Raw genomic sequence first — 22,913 nt, forward strand, 5'->3', positions numbered from 1 at the left:
TCAGTCAAACCTGACTGAATGTAATTCAATTCAACTGAAAAGAACTGAATCAGTCTCAATCATGAACTAAAGTTAATTCAGAGGAATCGAATTTAATCAAACTAAACTGAATAGAATTCAATGGAACCAGATTGAATTGAGTTGAAGTGAAATTAACGACGCAGAATTTCAGAAAACTGAAACAAACCAAGCAAATTTAAATCAAAATGAACAAATTAACGAACTGAAGTTTAAATCAAATCATTTGGAGTTGAGTGTAATGTTACTGAACTGAAGTAAATATTTTTGATGAAGCAGAAATGAACTGAGTTCATTAAATCAAACAGCTCATCTAAAACAAACTGGGCTGAAAAAAATTTAATACACGTGTACCGACAAAAATCTTATTTAAATCTAACTGAGCAGAAATGAACTGAACTAAAACTAATTCAGTTCAATCCAAGTCAGTTCAACATTCTGTTAAAGTGAACATCCAGTTCAGTTCACTTCAATTTAGATTAATCCAGTTCAGTTGGATTATTTCAGTTTAGTTTTCCTGAAAAGTAAAATATCTGAGAACAGAAAAGATTTATTTCTATCTGCTGTTTTAATCTGTTTAAATATTAAATATTCTCCACAATAAAAGGAAAAAAAATCCTGAACCAGTTGTTTGAAGGTGAATCCTGATTAAATTATTATTTCTCTGTTTTTTCTCAAGGAAATTATTCAGCAGCAGAATAATTTATCTCCAAATAAAACCTTCATTGAGCGCGAATGACTGAATAAAACATAAACACAACAAAACAAAATATGTTTTAGCATGAAAAATGATTTTTATTAATGGAAAAACCTAGTTATTGGTGGAACTAATGATCAGAAATGAAGTTAATTTGACAGAGAAGAGGTTATTCCTCCATTTCTATCAGGATTAATTAGCATCATCATTAATTTTAAAGCATCTTTTTAGCTTTAAAACTGAACTTTATGGAGAAGATGGAGCTGTTCCCAGCTTTAAATGTGTTTTATTCTACCTTTGAGGAAGATTTAGATGCAGGATTGGGTAAATGGAATCAGAAGTTTCCCTTCAAATCTGGTAAAATATATTTAGGGAAGAAGAACGAGGGGCATCTTTAATCGTTTCCCTGCTTTCCCGACTGTGGCAGCCCAAAAAGACGTGTCTTTGCCGACTCGTTTGATCACAGAGAAAATCCTCTCGTGTCAAACTTCCCCCGACTTCAGACTTAAAAAAGAAAAAAAAAGAAGAAGAAGAAAAAAAATCCTTAAATCAAAAAGCATCTTGGAGGGAGAAAAAGAGCAGCACAACCCTTAAAAATAGCAGCATCAAAATATCATCCGTCATCTTTTTTAACTCCAAGAAGCAAGGAGAACAAAGATGGGAGATGAAAGTGCGGACATCATTTCCTCTCGGTGTAAGTGCAGCAGGTGGGAGGTAAACTGAAGGCCGGCTGGAAGTTTTCCTGCTTCCTCCCAGCAGCAGATTAGACCCGCAGCTTCCAAAGAGGGACACCAGTGTCCTTGGATGTTCCTCTTTTTTAACTCCATTTGATGTTATCATCCCTGACTCGGACTAAGTACGGCTTAATATTTGGTCCAGTAGCAATTTCAGCCTTGAGAAAGAGGCTGCGGTGCAGTAATGAAGCCTCATTGTTTGCTACGGCTTCAATGGAGGCTTTGTTGCTCAAAAATCTGCACAATAATTTGCTTTTTCTCGTCTTCTTTTTAATATATTTGTTCAATGTATTTTCAAGGGCACAAGCAAGATAAGCACCTGGAATAAAAGGTGAATGGTTTTATAATGTTTCATTGGACGGGATTGCTCAGCCAAGGTTATATCAGGCTAACGATTAGCATTCAAACGGCAGCGTCTTTAATTGAAGTGGTCAGCAACACATTTGTTCAGCAACACATTGGTATGCATCTGATATGATGAAGGTGTTTGACCCGTGTGTGTGTGTTTGAATGTGAATGCGTGCGTGCGTGTGTGTGGGGATGCATATATGCGTGTGTGTGTGTGTGTGTGCACACATCCCCCAAAAAAAGACAAGAAGGAAAAAAAGGAAAAACATGCAACAAAAATACCTTCGTCTCGAGGCTTGTTCATTGAAGATTCATCAGTTTTTTTTGTGAGCGGACCTAGGGTTAAGAAAAAAAGGGGGGAAAAAGAGAAAAGAGAAAATTTCAAAAAAGATTACTGGCAAAAACCGATTTAAAAAAAAAATAAGAATATCAAAAAAAGAAAAGAAGCAAGAGTGAAAAAAAGGACAAATCAGTTCAAGAGTTCATGTTTGCTTATTGTGTTTTTTTTTTCTTTAAAAAGAGCACAAAAACAAAAAAGAAGGCATCACAGACACAGATTCATCACAAGAAAAGACACAAGATCAAAGAAGAAATCGGCTGCCATGTTTGTTTGTTTTTGGTTTTATTTTAAACCCTGTTTGCTCCGTTTGTTAAACCTTTGGATGCTGACTGGGTGGTAAGTGGGGTTTGAAGAACAGGACCCAAAAACGAACTGACCTCTGAAAAATGTGCAACTAATAATAAAAAATAAAAAAAAAACCCTGAGGAAGAACGGCAGGTTTGGGTCCTGATGCTCAAACGGATCAGAAAGCTGTTTATTACCGTGAATGAATGAGAAAAACACACCGGAGACCAAGACAGCTTTAATAGGACGACACGGAGCCTGTAATGGTAAACAGCATGTTAACATGTTCCTGACAAAACAGGTGCTTGGTTTGTTTTTTTCTGTTTTTATCATGTGTGAGGAATTCAGTGTTTATTCCTCAGGCGAAAAAATAATGACATGGCGCAACAGCAGCGGCGGCTCGTCGGCCCGAAATGACAAGCGAGCGTCAGGCTGATTGCACAGAGGATTCTGGGTAAGAGGGCAGCGCGGCCTGACCCCCGTCTGCCCACAGGCTGAATTTTTACTAAATTAAAAGAGTGGCATGAAGAAAAGTGGAGAAGAGAAATGACCCCCTCTTTTATTTCCTCCATCGGTGTAAACAAACATGATGTCTCTCTCTCTCTCTTTTTTTTTTTTTGACCAAAAATTCAGTAAATGTGTGAAATGTTAAAAACGATGCTTTCATTTAATTTCCATCTGACGTTTGCTCACTGAAGCTGCACTACAGGTCATCTTGTACGACTTCATTCCTCACATTCTGGATGTTTCTTGTGAAAACATCCTCACCATTTCAACGGTTTGACTTTATTTCACCTTCATTTTAAGTGGAAGTCGATGTGAAAACTTCTAGTTTTCTCGTTTTCAGTGGCAACTGTTGAAAGAAATGCATAAGAAGACGCGGCAAACGTGTAGAAGAAAATAAAAAGTTACATTTTCTAATCTGCATTCAAATGATGTTTGGAGGAAAATTAATTTTCCACTTCACCCTAGAAACATCACCTGCTCAGGTGAGCATGGTAGTGGCAGTATCATGCTTTGTAGAAGCTTCTGTTTACCAAGAACAGGGAAACTGGTTAGAGTTTACAGTTAGAAGAAGCTACAGGGAAGGTAAAATATTTGAGTTTCCAGAAGAACAACGAAATATGAAACTAGAGCCACAAAGGAAGAGTTCTGGTTTTAGAAAGGCCTAGTCAAAGTTCTGACTTGAAAACTGTTCCCAGATCTGTCCAGTCAGACTGAGCGGCCAAAAATCTTATTCTTGGTGCAGATAAACTGGTAGAGATGTTTCCAAAAGAAAATCAGGAGAGAAAGATGCTTTATCATTACCTACTTGTTTTTCAAGAAAAAAATAATCTTCTAGATTCTTTTCACGTCAATTGGCTATTTTAATTGGTCTATCGCTGAAAATCCCAGTGAAAAACACAAAAAGTTTGGCAGCAGCATAATAAAATGCAGATATTTTTAAGGCGTTTAAATAATTTTCCAAGATGAAACATCAACAGCCTTTGTTTTCATTCTCTGAATGAAAACTCTGCAAGCCTGAGTTTTAAATATTGGCTATTTTAATAATAAGATTTTATGATGATCTGCAGTTCAACAATGAAAAACCTGGAGCATTTAATATTCACTAAAACACAAAACATTAAATATTTTACATTTAATATCTGACCTCATCTTGAAGCCTCTGATAAAGGAAGTCGGAGTTCATAAAACATAAAATAAAGTCAGAAGAACAAAATGAAGTTTCTAATTTTTATCTAAACAAGCAGGGAATATCTTGCTACCACGTGACGAAACATTAAACTTTTACAGACTTTTACAGACTGGACCTTCATGTCGTGCAAATGGCCTGATATTTAAAACAAAATCTGAACTATTTTCTCTATGAAAGTTTAATTCTTCATAAAAGACAGAAAACTCTGGTGGAAATATGCAGACACTCTGCCATGTTGATGTATTGATCTCATTAAAAATATATTGAAATAAATTTCACCAGCTACCAGAATTAAGCTCCATTTTTTTTAATAACTGTCACAGCATAAAACGTCAGGCTATAATTTCAACATGAATCATATTAAAATACAGACTTGCATTCATATGTGGCGTAACTGGAAAAATTCCTCGTTTATCTGGATGGTTTCTGCCTTTTTGCGTTTCTCTTCGTTTGATTTTTGGGTTTTTTTTATTAAAAACTAAAGTGTAAAAATCAGATGAGTTTATGGATTAATTACTAAAATCTATTTAGTGTCAGGAAATGTCAGATTTGGAAAAACTTCAGCTACGTTTCCAGGATGTTTTCCATCATTTACTCTTACAGAAACATCTTTTATGCAAGCGCTGAGCCCGAATTTGAATTTTATAAGATCCAATACTGAATGGCAATTTCTTTTTCAGTTTCTCGAACGTCCGATTCAAGTAAAACAGATTTGTTTTGGTACTCAAAACTCTGAAAAAGGCTATAAATAAAATAAATTTGCCCTTTTCTGCAGTCAGAGCTTTATTTCTTCAACTCAAGGACATCCTGGCACAACACAAGATGTTCCAGGAAGTTTGTAAATTTTGCTTTGGCCAAATTGCTTCTCCATAAAATGTCTTGAATCGTGATTTTTTATTTTTTTTTTCCCCCAGTAATGGTCACAAAAAGTCCCTTTGTTTCCATTCATCCTCCAGTGGGGAGCCAACGCTAACCTTCCACCCAATCATATTTAATTTCAGCAGAACTAAAGTGGAGTGCTGTGTTGTGCCTGATAAGTGGACTGGAGACGGTTCTCTGAGTGGCTTCAGCCGAACGCATTAAAACATGCAGCAGCCAGGAAGTTAATTCAGGAGGAGTTTCTATCTTACGAGGAAAACGTGTCCTGGAGTTCGTTCCAATCACAAAGTACAAACACAGCTTATTAAAAGCTCATTCTGTTCTCCGCTCATCGGTTATTGGTGCTTATTTTACAGGGACTTTTCTGAAACGAGGTGTTTCAGGGAAAAAGAGATCAGGATGATGATGAGGAAGATTGTTGGGTTTAAAGTCTGAATGCAGTTTAGAGACGCAGAAAAAAATATTAATTCCATAGAAAATTGTCATTTGTATCCCGAATCGATTCAAAATGCGCAAAATTGTTTGATTTTGAAAAATGATATTTTTTATGTCAGAAGAGCCAGGCAGCTACGCTAACCTACTGCAGATCATAAAGTTGCAGACCTAAACCTAAACCCAGTCCTCCTTAAATATACACTGATGAAATTTGAAGCCTCACAGAATTGTTTTGAATGTTCTTTTTGTTTTCACTGTTTTTTTTTTCCTCTTGTCAATTGAAATATAATGAATTTCTGGATCGAATTGTGACATAAAGACACTGAAAGATTTGCATCTCTAATGTGGATCAGTGTGTTGGCATTTAAGTCCAAATGCACATTAAAAATAAGCTGAAGGCCAACAGGAACATCAAAAACATGATAATTTATCATAAACAGTTTATAAACAAACTTGAGTTAAAACACATTTTATTCTTAACTCTTTGGTGCAGAAAACTGGTTAAAAATGTATCTATTAACTGCATGTTTATGTTAGTTTGTGTAAAATGCTGCACATTTGCCAACAATTCAGACTGAGACACAAAAAAACTGTGATATTGAAATAAAGTAACTAAAAAAAGTAAAAATAGTTTTTCTATTTTCTTCTTAAAGAAGGTTTTTGTCATGTATTAGTTTTGGATTAAGGATGAAAATCCCATATTTCCTCTCATCCATTATTGTCACAAAACAAAATGGCATAAAATAAAAGAAATATTCACAAATAAAATATTAACAAACATAGAAAAATCTTACAAAAACATTATATTGCGGCAGAAACACTTTCAGCATTCAAGATGTTGCATAAACTTGACACTAAATATCGCGAGAGAGAGAGAACGCAAAAGAAGAAAAATCCCCCATGTCCACTAGGGGGCTCTGTTGAAATGAAACATTTCAGGTTAAAAATGTCTGAAAACCTCTAATTATTAATCCATGGTTGTTTCCCAGGGTGTAAACATGACAGGGGATCATTTATTTCAGTCACTGGATGTTATGAAAAGTAAAACAACCTGAAAAACTCACTGATGAAGAACCATAACAGTGAGCAACGTTGAGTCTATATAAGCATCTATACTGTGTTTTTCAGCAGGAAGTGAAGCTACAACACATATTCACAACATAGTAAATGAAGACATGTGGATTCTTGAGAATCCGTTCAGAAAACTAAATAAGCTTTAAATGTTGGCAAAAGATAAAACAATACTTACGATGTTTTTTGTTGAACTGAAACAGTCGTGATGCACCTAAACAGTTTGTGCAACAAAATTTAGCACATTTACATAAAACTAAACAATCTACTTTATTTCATCAGTCTCAGAGATTAAACTTATACAAAACCTGTGAAGGGTGAAAAACATAGCAGGATGATATTCAGGGTTTGGCAAACAGGAAAAGTGAAACCTGGAGAAATGTTCTTGGTTTCACTTTCAGCAAAATCAGAACCAGGATTGGTTTTAATGACCAAGACAACAAATTAGACTTTGAGTTTCAAGCATTCAAACTTTGAGTTTCAAGCATTCAAAACATATAAACTTTAGAGAAAGTACAAAATGGATCAAAATAAATTCATAAAAACTGTATTGTCCAGCCTCAAAAGACGAGGCAAAACAAGAACTTCAGTGGAGATTATTTAAGAAAAGTACGGCCAACTTTTAAAACTCTTAAAGAAGCAGGATTTGAACTTGAGGTATTTTATAAATGTTTTTGTCAAACAACATAATGGAAGCAGCAATTATCACTGGAACCAATGGAAGCAAAAGCCAATAGAAAAGGTAACTTCTTTGTGTTTCATTGATGTACATCAAAAGCTTTCTGTCAAAAAAAAAAATCTGTGAAGGTCTGAAAAGGTTTGAATATTGGAGTGACTTTGAAATAACTGCAGAAACTCGTTTTTATTTCTTCTTTTTCTCACGTGAGGCGACTACATCGGAAAAGTAGAAATCAAGCAATCATTACCGGAAAGGAACGAGGTGGGAAAAGTGGAAAAAGCAAAGCTTGATTGACGTCTTCTGCAACAAGCAGGCGAGGCGGCTAGAATCAAGCTGTGGGGGGGAAAATAGCTTTTTGTTTTCTTGACATTTTTAAAAATCTTTCATCCAATCAAACCAGTGATGAGCAGCTTCCTGAAGCCCCTCAGGATTCCTGTAATCGGCTTTCCACACCGCAGCGACCTGCAGACGCCAGAAATATCAGGGCTTGTTATTATAATCGGGACAGAAATTAGCTTTTTCTCATCTGGTTTAATGAAGGATTAAACGGGAAAAATATCCTGCAAAACACGACTTTGTCTTTTACTACTGCGAAAAGCTTAATGAAGCCGAGGGACACGTTTATTTTCTACGACGTCAAGAAAAATGTACAATTTTCCATCGTACATGTCCATCCGTAAAGTGACGCAGGTTCTGATCTTTACACACAAATAATACAAATATTGCGTAAATAATTAGAAACGAAAAGTTTGTTGTTTTTTAACCATTTTAAAGTCACCTTGTTGTTTGTGTTTGATCAGCAAAAATGGCTGACATGAAGGAAAAAATTGAGGCTCCTTGGAGCTTAATGGCTCTTCATAAAATTGGCTAAACATGATAAAAAAAAAAAAAAAGTTATTTAATTATAGTTTGAGTAATAATGCAGGTTTAAGCTGCAATTGCATTGAATAGAATGACTACAAATATTATTTTATTTTTCTTGTATTTAGGTTGGAAACTAGGTTTTCTTTGCATAGTTTTTCACGGGAGAGAATGTGTTTATGATCATTTGGGGAAAAGTTTTATGTTTCTCTTTGGTTCATCTTTATAGCAATGATCAAGGAAGTCAATATATTGACATGCAAAGAAATTTAATGGCTCATTTGAGCAATTTCAGGAGGTCTGAAATGATCTATGTGGGTGTAAGATTTAGTCCTGACAGCTTTTAACTGAGTGTTGGCCGTGATGGATGACTTTTTATAGAGCTGAACATGTCATCACGTGTCTGTGTGTGACAGAAATCCCAGAATATCATGTTAGGAATAAAACTTGCTGCTGCAAATGAAATAATTAACTCCAAAAGATCCGAATCTAAATTAGTATGCAAGTGAGAAGAAGCTGGAGATGAGCAACAGGGATGAATGAGATGCAGTTCTTCCTCCGAGAATCATCCACCCTTATATGCATTCCTCAATTTCTCACAGTGTCATGCTCCAGATAGTCTCTCTGTGTGTGTGTGTGTTTAATAATGCAAGACAGTGGGAAGGTGTTCAGACAATGAAGCATGCAGGCAGGCAGGCAGACGTACAACTGCCAATCTTCTGCTTCATTATCACACAGTGCGGCTCTCAGCTGCTATAAGCTCTGCATACTGGAGATTTGTGTGAGGATGTCACAGGAGCGGCCGTGACGTCCGTTTTCAGGTGAAGGGCAGCTAATGTCTGACCCGAGGACGGTTCCTGGAGGTTGTGTCCTGCACGGCGCTAATAAAATCTGGCTTTCAAAGACGCCGATGTTAAAGCTTTGGTTGCCATTTTTTGAAAAAGAACAATATGAAGAATTGTTTAGAATAGCAGAAAACATACGTTTTCATTTCCTCACGACTCAAAAACTTTGACTAGATACAGATGAGTTGATGTTTGATTACTTCCACTTCCAATATAACTGTTGCAAGAGAAAAGATAACAGCTGTTCATTTTGTTATTATGCTCCTGTTTACCTTGCATCAGACAGAAACTTTGAAAACCAGCTAAAATTAACTCAGCAGAAAAAATAAGTCTTTTCATAGTTACAGGAGTTTATTAGCTGTTGCATCTTAGATTTAAAAATAATTCTGGCAGGAAAACATTTTAAAAACTCCACATTTTGATTACTGGAGCTATTTATGCCTCCAGTAATATGTGTCAGGTGTTTTACTAGTTAAATAAAAACTTCTTTCTGAAAGGATTTTTCAACTCGACTTGTAAATGTTGCACCAAAGCTTCAGTGCACCAAAAGCTTTACAGTTGAACTTTTGCAATTTAAACTGTAAAATTGACAATGTTTAGTTTAAATTTTAGACAAAATTATCATTTAAAATGCTAACTGACTTACATTTAAGCTACATGACAACTTAGATGTAAAAAAATCAAAACTAAATCAGTTTAAAAGTGGCAACAATGAGCTGCTGATGTTAGCGCTGGCATGCTAATGTTAGCGCTGGCATGCTGATGTTAGCGCTGGCATGCTAATGTTAGCATTAGCCGAACCTGCTCGATTAAAAAGCGACTTGGAGTAATTTGGCTTCTTGGACATTGTTTTTATTATGCATAATGACAATTTTATAACATCCTCAGTAACTTTTACTATAGTGAAGCACAGTTTTGGTATTAGTTTCTATCATTTAAATGTGAACTAAAACTAAATTTTGACTAAAAATTGCAATGAGTGATGATTAAAAACATAAAGGCAGGTCCGTTTATATACAATGTACAATGTTTTCTTTTTCTATGCTCATACATAAGAAAAATGTAGAAAATTTAACCACAAATGTTTCTTATAAGCATATAAAAAATCTACGCTACTAAATGCTGTGCAGAAAAAATGATCCTATCATATCATACAATGTTCTTTCTTATTACATACTTGTATGAGGACTATAGGGGCCTCTTTTTTCTCCTATGTCCGTCTCACTTATTACACAGTGACCTTGCCTGTAGCATTGTTCAGTGAATAATAGGCTTTTGGGGGATTTCGAAGAACAGCAGAAAGAGCGATGAGACTGTCAGGATGCTGCCGGAGCGCAGTGAAATCTGGCAGCCTGGTGGGTCCCCCAAGGGACAAAACACAGGTACAGAAGGTTATATGGACTCATACGTTGTGATTTATGACTTTCACATCTTGGGGAGAATTATAAAAACACAAGAGCTGTCATTATCCTGTGTAATTACCATCATGTCTGAAAAAGAAAACTGCTAACCAGGAAATAAGAGCAGTAAATATAGGATTATATGAAGATCCCACTGCTTTGAAAACCGCCTGGTTATTCCACCAAATGTTGATTTCTGAACTGAGTTAAAACTTTAGTGTTGTTTTTCATTTAACATGAGCTTGTTTTCTTTGCTTTATGTGATTTCTGAAAGCACTGCATTTTGTTTTTTTGGCCATTTCTCATTTTCTGCAAATAAAAACTACATTTCTGCTTTGCATTTCAGAGACATGTTGTCTGTCGTTCATAGGAGAACAATATTCATTTTATTCCAACATAAACCTATAAAGATAAAAATCATAGAAACTGATCATTTTAAATGGTCTTTTAACTGTTTCCAGAGCTGTATATTGGTGCATTTTAATAATTAAAATACTTTTGGAAAGTTTATTTCAGTAACTCAGTTCACCAAGTGAAATACATTAAATTTGTAACTGCACCCTGTGGGATGTTTTCAAGCTTTTATTTCTGATTTTCCGCTTAATGAGAATATGTAACTTAAGAGTAAAATATGACACCAAAAAATAAAAATACATTTTAAATGAAAAGTATGTTTAATACCTGCTTACACTGCAAAAAACAATATCTTTCAAAGTATGTTTGGTCTAGTCTTAAGTGAAAACATCTTAGTTCACTGAAAATAAGACAAATGTAACGTACAAGTAACTTTTCAGCAAGAAATAGAAGCTTATTTTAAATCAAACTCAATATTAAAGAATTATTGAATTTAAACAAGCTGCTATTTCTTGCTTAAAGGTCATTTGTTGGTGAATTTTGTCTTATTTCAAGTGTATCAAGATATTTGCACGATAAACTAGACCAGGGATGTCAGAACTTTTTGTCACATGGGCCAAAATTGTCAAATCAAAAGTATTTCTGGGCCAGAAAAATAAAAAATAAAAAAACAAAACTCAAGCAAATGAAGCAGTGATTTGAATGTTTGCTATATTTAAAGAAATGCATCAAGTTGTGTCACTTTCTGTCAAAATACTTGCAGTATAAATTAGAATAAAGTTGATTTGGATGCAGAAAAGTCGCGTTTTTAGTAACAGACGTGGTTCTATTTGTTATAAAAGCTTGATTACAAAAATAAAAACTTTGGATTGTTGTGAGGAAATTATGTTGGTTATCATTGTACTTTTAACACATATAAAAAAATCAATTCAAGGGCCACAAATGGCCCCCGAGCCGCACTTTGGACACCCCTGAACTAGAATAACTTGGTACAATTTGGAAGAGTAAAGGTTGAGATTTTCAGAATGTAATTTTAATCTATTTTAATCTTCTTAGATTAACATATAGGTTGTTCTCAGGAGAAAACCGGGACTATTCAGTTTTTGGTGTTTGTTTTTTTTGTTTTAGTCCATTCTTGTGTATTTTGGCAATGGTGCGATACGTATTCCTGTTTCGTTGCAGCTTTTTGATTCAACTTTTCCTCCAAATGAGCTACAGATTTTTTTGGGTTTGCATTCATCCATTTAAACCAGCCTGCTACTGTTGTCACTTAAAATCACTCATCAGTTTATATAATTTCATGAAAAAAACTGCAGGCCTTGACATTTTCAGTAGTAGACATTATTTCTCTGTTCTTGGCTCTGAATGCAGAGGGGATACAATAAACAGAAAACAGGCTGCAGCGCAGTCATTTACTATGTTGACATATAAATCACGAAAAACTGATGTCTAGTTACTGCACAAAAAGCAAAAACTGTATTCAAATAGCCAGCTCTTTCTGTTATTTATTTCCATATTTTTCCTCTCTAACCTCCCATTTTTCTCTTTCTGTCAACTTTCTTTTGTTTTTTTCTCCCCACCCGTCTCTGGGAGCCCCGTTCCGAATCTCGAGATAGAAAGCTCGAGAAATATCGATCAACGCGAGTCTATGGGGAGGAAGAGTGTGGCAGGCAGAAAGAAAAGAAAATAAAAAAAAAGAGGAATGGATGAGGCCAGGAATGAATGGGATGCTGACACCAGGGTTTCCAACTGGAAAAAAGAAAGACAGGAGTAATAAGACGAAGCAGAAAATAAAAAAGAAGTTGCTAATTGTTCAAATGTGGAGGGCTAAAATTATCTGATTGGCTCCATTGAAGGACATGAAATGTGTCTAGAAAAAGAAGGAGTTATGTTACAAATGACAGGAAATCAAAGACGGTAATTAAAAACTTTCACCTGAACAGATGACGGACAGATCCTGTGAGTCATGGAGAGAAAACAGAGACATGCGGCGCAGCGGGGCGGCGCACCGAGTGACATTTACAGAGCGCCGACGACTGAATAAGCATGAAGGTTACAGCCATTTTCTCCCCTTGTAGAAGCGTCCAGGCAGCCATGAAAACACTGCCGGGACAAATGTGTGCTTTACAGCTCCGTCAAAATGATCCCAGTTAACAGGAGGCAGAATGCATCTCCCAACTGTGCAGTAATTAGATCTAAGGGTTGTAAGATATCCCTGAAACCAAGAGACGTTGAGATTGTCTATTAATAATTGATAAGGCCGTAAAAACTACAAAAAACAACCAATTTAATGCTTCTTAGTTTAACTTTGCATTTTTTCAAGGTGTTTCAAAGTTTTTGGACTGTGTGTACTAATTTTCTTTTCGTGATTGACTTAACTTTGACCAGTCAGATAGAAAAACTCAAAGGATGATTTTCTGTTGTGTCAAAAAGACTCAATTTAAACTTGAACTTTCCACATTTTGTTTACAAAGACACATTTTGGTCCAATGTCTTCAGTCTAATCTATGAAAAACAGCTACTTAGCATCAACAAGGTGATTAGCTTCATCTTATGCAATACATTTTTCTTGTATTTTATTGGGCCTGAATGCACATTTAGAATAAAATGTTCTTCAGCTTGTTCCTGCACATTCAGCATGATGCAATGTCAAAACTCTCAACTAATAAAACATTCAAAAAGCAATCGAATTTCCTCCATCTCAAATGTTGCAGCAGTGACCCAATAATAACACTGCATAATCTCAAGCTGCGCTGTGCATACACTTAGTCTGCATTAGTGAAAATTCTGAAGGTTTGGATGAATCACACTAAACTTTTCTGCTTAATTCAACCAAAAAATTCATGAGGTGCAGAAATAAAACAAAACTGTCAACAACAAAAAAAGTAAACAAACCGTAAACCGTTACAAAGCAGTGCAAATTTACACCCTTCATCCCAAGACACATGCACTATTTAGAGTATCAGCGTGTCATGAGAAGGAAACGTTTCACAAAACGCACATGTGGCAAGAAATGAACCCATTAAAGCATCCTTTAATTGAATGAAACAATCTAACCTCACTGTTTTTGGCCTGAAGGAGGAATAATTAACAGGCAGCAAGTCTGAGTGCAGAAATATTATCATTACTTTTTTATTATGTCACTGCGATATTTTTTTCCAGCATCCTGTTGCCATGGAAACACATTGATCTGATTGTGACTGGGGAAAATAAATGTGAAGAAAGCCTGTGAAAGTGTTGCTCAAAGCTGCTGCCACAGATTACAGGACAGAAAAATCTGGAAACAGTAGCAGCGACTAAAAACGTACGAATCGCACTTTACGTGAGTTTCACTGGTGAGAATCGTGTTTTTCTGTTTCCTCTGAGCAGAACGAGCCGCTACAGTGTATTATTTTCCCCTGTCGCCTCCCTGCTCTCTGCAAGAGGAGCGTCTGCTGTTTACCTGCTCCTGCAGGAGACAGCAGTTATGTTCAGAAAAGCCCGTATTTTTACACGTTTTGACATTTTTCTGTTCTGTGAGCACGGCTAAGCGCGCTCCTTATTAAGCCAACCTTTGAAGCCGAGGAGTTCTCATGTTGTCTGACATGGAGGGTGAGGCAGGGGGAGGTGAAGGGGGAAAAAGGAATATTTTGGTGAAAGGTTGTTATGTCGAGCGATCAAAATGCCATCAGGCGCAGCTATCCGGTTGCCATTTCATTTAGTATTTCATCTCCGCTGTAATCTCTGCGGGTGTATTGTCTTCCCCTCTCCTATGTCTACGAAGAACAAAAAAGGAATCAATCTGTGTTTGAACAGCCATTCAGGCTCTCGGCGGTTTCTGCTGTAAATAAAGGAGCGCTGTTGATCTGTGCAATAACCTTCAAACGCAGTTCAAGATAACTGATGCTAGGAGGCGGCTATGAGGGCTTCGACCTCTAATGTCTGCTGCAGTGGAACGCATTTCCCACCAGGAGCAGCGAAAAGGTTTCTCCTTAAATCGCTTTGGATCGTTTCAGCAACACAAATGGCTGACCAATAGTAAATAATAACTACTGAGCTTCCGAAATAGATCAAAAAGATGGACAATAAAAGTGACAATAAGAATGAGTCATTACTTCTATTTGAGGCGACTGTATGACTGTGTGTCACAGTAATTATAGTCCCCCAAACACAATTAATGCTCTTTAAAAATGTTCCCATTTGTAACGTGTTTGTGGAAAACATCATTTACATGAAAAAAAGTTATTTGTGTCACTAAAAGTCACAGTAACTTCATTTAAAAAATTTTTTGGTATTTATTAAACCTTTTATTGAACAAACAGCAGAAAAAATAGCAAAATTATCAAGCCTGATATTGTTATGGGAATTTTAAATAAATTGATCAAAAATGACTTTTCCACCTGACACTCTTCCATGAAGCCAATATTTATGTACACAGGATCCCTGCAGTTCCTCCAGAGTTACCACACACATACTGTCTGCTTCATATTCAGTGAACGGCCATAAATAAAACCGCATGCTTTTATTCTGAAATGCAAGCAGCAATCTCAGAGAGTCTTTAACCAAAGTGGAAACATTTCTTCGCCCGGCCTCGTTTCATTGTTGAGCTTCTCTCTTTCCATCCAAATCCATTCCTGCCTCCCAGATGAACCTTGTAAGAGCTTACTCCACATCGGGCTGCAGCTGTGGGATGCTGCTAACCAGTGAGCGGATGAGCTAAAGCTGCTAATGCTGACAGAGTAAAACACCGAGGGATCTGAGTAAAGGGAGCAGCTCAGGTCAAAGAACCAGGAAGGACGCCAGGATGTATTATTTTCCATTTCACTCTTATTACTCTCTTTCATTATCGCTTGCATCTATTATAAAAAAAAATTCCACTTTTAAGCCTGTCAATGGTTCCTTTCATTAATAATAATTTGTCTCCTTAAATCTGCTAAAAGGAAAGCCTGTTGGACTTGAAAAATACAGGAGGCGTTGGGGAAATAAACTGGAGCTGACATCAGTGGTGAAGCAGGACGTATGTTGTTCTAATGAGTTAGGACAGTTCAATCGCCATCGCTCTCCCCCTCTGAGGCGGCCTTATCTCACTGAGCTACAGCAAACCGAAGCACTAACAGTGTAATCTCTTCTGTTACCTGAAGACTGAACCTGCAGCTGCAACGTAATGGGCTCTGAGGGCCGAGCAGAATACTGAGAAACACAGCAAGGTCCAGGAGCAGAATAAAATAAAACTAAATAAAAAAATGTTATGAAATAATAATAAAGTAAAATAAATTAATAACATTTGGCGGATAAACTTCACAGGTTAAGTTTAGTTTCCTTTCTGCCTGTGTTTTATTTTTCTTTCCGGTTCATTTCATGATTCTTCAGACTTGCATTCAGACACCTCTCGTTGTCGCGACTGTGAAGCAGAAACCCAGTCAGATCACAGCGGACTCAATGATTTACGACAAGCTGTGTACAAGAAGTCGCCATCCGAAGGCGTCGCGGCAGCAGATTGCACGGTGACAGACACTGCGCTGACCTCACATCTCTAATTGTGCCGCGTGTATCGCTGCGAGCGTGGAAGTCGCTACACCCACAGGCGAGGCGGAGGAAAAGCTGTGAAATGTTTTCAGCGTCGGTGTTGATCCGCGGCGGCGCCGTCCATTGTGCTGAATGTTTAATCGGAGCTACGAATGAGCAGCAATCTGTGGCCAAATGTTATGCAAACTGCAAATGCAGTCGGCTTTGAGGAAGGAGTAACGATACGACACACCAAAATATTGTTTTAACAACAAGTAACATAAATAATGATATAATAGTATCAGTTTGCGTAATAAACTTTAACACTTATTGTTAAAAAAAAACAATTCAAGCAATTAAGAAAACAAACAGTAAGCTAATCTTTTTGGTGTCTAAAAAATTTGTCAACATCAGAAAAGCCCAGCCTTATTATCTAGCAAGCAAAGCAGAGTTCCAGCATGTTTGGTCAACTGGATTTTACCACTGTATGAGTTGTTCAATGGCCGCTGAAATGACAAGTGTTTTGTTGCTGACTTATGACCCAGAAACCGCTTGATGGATTCTTGTTGGTTGTGCGGAAGCCTCCTCTTCTGCTCTTCAAAGATTTACGGTTGTATGCACCTGTTTGCAGCCAATTTCACATGCGAGTGTAAATGCTGAGTTGGGCCAGAAAGCTCAACGTAGGCAGAACTGAAATGTCATTATCTGAGAATGATTTTGTGCAAAAAGTGAAATGAACATATTTTATGTTGGAGACTGGTCCCAATTTGTTTGGTTCTTTAATGCAACACTAGAACTGGAAAAGACTTTAAATATCCACAAAGGACAAAATGAAAGAAGAATGAAAACCAACACAAAACAGTGTTTCTTTATTCTCTAAAAAAATTGCCTTTTAAACAACTGTGAAATTTATTTCAGCTCATCATGAGATTAATTGATTTATTGCGACAGTCGTGACGTAGCATTGGAGTTGCTGAAATACCAAAATGTCCATCTTCTCCAGGTGTCTGCAAACTTGAATCGAGGCACAGAGATCCAGTGATGGCCGCCTCCACAAACACATGAACCAAAATCTTCTTTACCTCTAGATAACCTCCATCCATCCATCCGTCCCCTCACTGCTTCCTACTTCAAATCCCTCCTCTTCCTCTCTCATTCTCCAGGCACCTTCCATTCAGAGCTGTAGGAGACTCACTGAGCAGCAGGATCATGCAGAGGGACCCCTTTGTGTGTGTGTGGGTGTGTGTGCAGGAAGGGTAATTTGCATGCATTGCTCCTGGCCACCTCAGCCTCAGAAGCCCTGAAGAGATGGCCCTTTGAGCTGCATTGGAAGCGATGGGGTGTATTATTTATGTGGGAGCAAGAGAGAGTTTGGAGGATGAGAGGTAGGACAGCAAAAGGAGAAAAAAAAGTGAGAAAAAGGAGACACGGCTTGTACTGTATAACGATGACTACAGCCTGTCAGCCTGTTTTCTATCCAGAATGGTGAACATGTGAATGAACGTATGTTTGCAAGCATGTAGACCATAAAAAGTCAGCCTTAAGGTGAACTCTGGCTCCTGATTCCCCCTGACAGCTGAGTTTATATTTTGGGTTTGCCTCCCAGGTAGCCGGGCTCTTTGATCCTCTCATAATTTTACTACCACAGTTACTCAAATAAGAGTCGCTGCGAATACAACCCGCTTCTGGTTTCAGGTAGAAGAGTCTGAATGAACAACTTATAAAACATAAAAAAAAATAAAACCGTTATCTAAGTGGTTCCCCTTTCTGCACAGCGTAAAGGATTACAATTAGTATCCTTTCATATTTGCAGGGTGGCTGTTTAATGTCTTTTTAGCATATACAATGAGTTAGTTCTCTATTTTTGTTCAAAGCTTGTCTCTGCTTCACAGTATTGCAGGATATTTTCCCGCGGCTGCAGGTTCTGCTAACACAACGCTGCCCAAGCTGCTCTGAAACGGCCGAGTCAGCATTTGAAAATGTGAAGTGTATCAACAAACTGAATGATTAATGATAGAAGATGACAAAAGTTTATGACACTTTATTCCTACCCCCATATTACTGCATATGAAATCTATGTGGAAGAATCGGCTGAACCGACAAAATTTTGCAACTGTGGTGTTTCCATTAAATAAAAAACAATTAAAATTGCATGTGAATATGTTTGTTTGTGTGATAAATCATCAAAACAAAATGCTGCGGCATCATCCTCCAACCACTTCCTGTTGTCTTCTTCTTCGTGGTTTCCACCAGTAGTAACAGCCAGTTGGGATGTGAGATTAAAGTGATCCCGTTGCAATTTTGCAAAATAAACCAATTTTGATTCGGCCACAGAAAAAAATAATCACCTCATCCTAGTGCCAAAACTTATCCAAAAACAAGTTTCAAAATTTGTATTATATTAGAAATGGCAAATTGTGAAACTATATAGTCAACGGAAACATAGCTAGCAAATTTTTAGTTTTATTCGTAAATGAGTTGCAAGTGAGTTTAAACAAAAACTAAAATGCCATCTGGGGTTCCTGTACACATACAGTATATAGTAAGTATAGTAAACCCTTATTAAATTATGTCAAAATAATCCCATTCTCTCAAATATAGCATCACTTTGACATCAATGTGATAAATGCTGCGTTCTTACTTTAACAGGCCAGCAGGTAAGTGTTACCAGGGACTCTCCAGTCCAATGAAAGGTCTGTCACTGTGCACTGGTTCTTAAATGGGATGCTTAATTGATAGGACAGCCTGTATCAGACTTCATCAAATCCCATTAGATGCACTTCATCAGTCCCAGTGTTAAATAAGATGATATCCCAGATTGTGCTACAGAAGCCGAGCCAGAAGAACACGGGCGGCCAAAGCCTGGGAGCTTATTATCTAAGCACTGCTAAAGTCGGCCCAATTCCTCGCAGGCTAAAAAGATCATTTAAAATGGACTCTGTGGTGCTGGATCCTATTTCTGCCTTCACTGCTCATCCAAAGCATATGGAGGTGACTGGGAATCTTTAAGAAAACCAGAGGGGATGTGGGGGACATTCATACGAGAAATGAATGTGGAGAGAGTGGAAGGAGCGAGGACAGGCATGAATGAAGCAAAATGAGACAGAGATTGTTGTGATCATGTGATGCAGGGAACTAAAATCCACCCACGCGTGCATCAACGCTCATATTCTAACCTCGACTTCTCTTCATTCTCTCCGTCTCTCTCCGGCGTTTGGGCTATAAATAGTCTGGAGCTGAGCTGCTGCTGCTGCTGCTAATTCCTTCATTCAGAGAGCAGCGAAAGGCAGAACACACCGGGCCTTTCAGACATTCAGGTCCAGCCCAACAGGAAAACACAGGAACAGACCCGCCATGCTCCTCCTCAAACACTCCTGCAGCTTCCTCTCAAAGTGTTTCCTTTCTGAAGATCCCAGTATGTTCACTGTTGAACCTTCAGATGCAACCGAAGGACTAAATGTTGTTTAAGTACTGCTAGGGCTGCAACTACCATTTATCTTAGTTATCACTTCAATTATATTAATCTATTAAATGTGACTTATTATGCTTCTTTGGGCAAGTTAGGATAAATCTACGGTCTATGCAAAACATGCTCAGCACATTTTTTGCACTAAATCATTCTTAGAAAAATGAGATCCTAGTCTCAGTTCTCAGCTGTCTTAGAACATATTGTCACTTTAGATCCAAATAAGCTGCTGCTTGCTACGCCTCCAACTCAACATTTACACTCAGATGTAAAAAATGGCTGCAAACAGATGCGCAATTATACAACCGTACATCAGGCAGAAGTGGCGCCTCCTCCACAAGAAGTGCAGAATGCAACAACAGAACACCTGTCGCATCCAGCAGCCATTGTTCACCACAGACAGCAGTAAAGCCAGCTGGAACTCTGCTGGGGTTGCTAGGTAACGGGCGGAACTCTGCTGGGGTTGCTAGGTAACGGGCGGAACTCTGCTGGGGTTGCTAGGTAACGGGCGGAACTCTGCTGGGGTTGCTAGGTAACGACCAGTGACTGCTGAATTGTGACGTTTTATTCCAGAGGTTTGTACAGCGACTCATTTTCCAGGCACCAAGAAACATTAACTTCTCGACAAAAACCAGCTGGGTTGTTTTTTTTGTTTTTTTTTTAAAGAGGTTTGGTTGTGTTTAGAAGCAGCAGAAACCCAAATGGATCTCTGCAGTCTGTGAATTTTGCATAAAAGGCCCCTTTTAATTGAATTGAAAAACTGGCACTTCCTGCAGATTTTTTATTCAACCACTTCAAGACTTTTTCCATGTCCATCCATTGTGACCGGTGACAAATTTTCACATTTAAAATGCACTTCCTGGGGCCGTCTGTGCTCGGCCCACTGTTAACAGTAGGAAATGTGTCTTTTTGGTTCTGAATAAGTCTTTGGACGTTAAGGTTTCCCAGGAAATGGGAGCTGTGATTTTCTTTTCATCATTACAAGGATATTAAATTGAAGACTATTCAGGCTTTAAAAGTCTAACAGAAAGGAAGTTTTACAACTTAAATGTGATAACTTTAAAATATATCAGATCTTATTTCTTTTATGATATTTAATATTAGTTTGGACAGAGAGCATCATCAAGGCAAGACCCAAAGAGAGAAAGAGCCAGACATGGAAACCAAACAATGTCTGCCATGTTTCACCATGCATCACTTTTCATCTTTACGTTTTAAATTCACATTTTGATTCGTCTGCACAGTTCATGTCTGGATTTAAGAGCCGATGTCGAACATGTACGAGTAACGAGGACCAAGGCAGGAAATCCTGACAAGCCTCATGTTTCATTTTCTGGCAGGAGGAAGTTGGACTCTCCACAGTTCAAACGGACTCACTAATGTTTCTGTTCATGCTCAGCCATTCAGGGCCGTTAATCTCACGTCAGTTTGATTTTACAGGATAAATCTACAGAGAGAAATCTAATTCCTTTAAGGGTAACAACATCCTTCATGGTTATCACCCAATTTCCAAAAGACCATTAAAAACCCTCCAAATAATATTTCTTCTTAATCCAGTTTTTAATCTCAGGCTGCATTTTGCATTGCTTATTTTATTATTCTCTACAAAAAAAATAGCAAATAGGTGAAATTTTCAAAAATACTGGACTGTGAAGCTGAGTTTTAATGTATACAACTGCATTCAGTTCACTTTCTTTCCAATGTCAAGGTAGATTTAACATCCACTAGTGGGTAATTTATATTAGACCCAGCAGAAAAAGCATTCCCTAATCGTAAATAGAGTAAATAAGACAAAAAACCATCACAGTAGAGACACAAAAACATAATTACTGATGGATACAACATTCAACAAGAACACAAATTAATGCTTAAACATTTTGGTTCTGCAGCTTGTTGTATAAATAAACTGTAAAATTGTATTTGTGCAAAAATAAACTGAATTGAATTTCACAGAATGACTCCCCACTGTCACCACGTGCTTGATTACATTGATGAACATAAAACACTGTCTGCTGGTTTGTTCAGACAGACAGATTTGTATTTATTAGAATATACTTAAAGATAAAAACAAACAAGGAAAACCAACATTTAGTTTAATGCCTCTAATCCAAAACAAACTTAAGATCCAGAGAAAACCCTGTTAGTGGATAAATTATGAACTCACTGAGCTTCTCTCCAATGTGATGCGAATACAACTGATTTTTGTTTATAGTATTTTTCCAGAAGTTGTGTTGTTTCGATGTGGAATGAACAACTATCTGAAAGGCAAACAGAAGACGTGGCGTTGTCTCGTACAACAGGAGAGGATATCAACAGGCGAAAAAGACGAACAAGACGAGAATATCCACTTCAGGTGCAAAAACTGAGACAGACTCCATAATTCGACAGGAAGGCTGCAGGTGTTCTGACCTCCAACCTAATCTCCAGATCCCAAACTTCAATCAGACTCTGCTTCTTGTCATGTCCTTGTCTATTTTATTAAAGACTCAAGTTTGTCTTTCAGTCGTGGAGTGCAGACTCGCACTAATGAAAACTGTAGGGTGTGTGATGAAGGATGTGTGAGCTGCATCGTTCATTCCTGGCTGTAGAAAGATGTATGATCTATATTTCCCCGCCTTTCTCCCATCTTTGCACCGTGACACGTACCCACTGAGCCTGCCTGGAGAGAGTGCTGATACAAAAGAGAGAGAAGAGAAAAATCAAGGATTTCTCTGACATGAGAAAGAATGTATTTCATATTTCCACTGCTGTTTGCTGGCATCCTCGTCTCTCTTTCTATTATTTATCTCTTTGTTTTTATTCAACTCCAGCCCTTTTGACGACGATGCAGCATGGCCCAGCGGACGCCGTGAGCATTATTGTATTAGTATTGAACTCCTCTTGATGAATCTCCGCAGAAAATTGAAATATTGCAGGATGGGGAGACTCGGGAGTTTGAGCTTGATGCATGGAGATAGATGAAGTATTGGATGGAATAATTTATGGGGCGCTCTGCTCGCACCCTGCAGCCAAAGGAGCACATCGCTGACAACGCTGAGGTTAGCAGATCAAATCTCCAAGGGCTATCTGGCAAAACCAATGCGACGCCTTCTTGAGGCGACTAATTGAAGAAAGCGAACATCTTAAAAGGGGCCTTTGTAGCAGTTTATTGGTACGAAACCCAAGTTTACCACACATTAGGCTGGTTAAAGATGTGGTAAGTGGCTGATTTGGCTCCAGACAATGAATCTTCTGATCAGCAGTTTTAGAAATGAGCTGAAAAAACAATACGGTCATCACAACAATGGTGCTTACAGATAGTTTAATGGCCTGAAATGACTA

General features: G+C 37.7%; 1 protein-coding gene across 1 annotated transcript in view; it reads right to left on the reverse strand.

Annotated features, from left to right (window-relative positions):
• The window catches only part of nlgn2a (neuroligin 2a), a 127,214-nt gene that overhangs the window by 94,953 nt on the left and 9,348 nt on the right, over positions 1 to 22,913 (reverse strand). Inside the window, 1 exon segment of the mRNA XM_055025257.1 lies at positions 2,080 to 2,133. Coding sequence (XP_054881232.1) covers positions 2,080 to 2,133 — 54 coding nt within the window.

Source organism: Poeciliopsis prolifica, unplaced genomic scaffold (assembly GCF_027474105.1).
Source record: "Poeciliopsis prolifica strain line A6 unplaced genomic scaffold, Auburn_PproV2 SCAFFOLD140, whole genome shotgun sequence".
Lineage (NCBI taxonomy): Eukaryota > Metazoa > Chordata > Actinopteri > Cyprinodontiformes > Poeciliidae > Poeciliopsis > Poeciliopsis prolifica.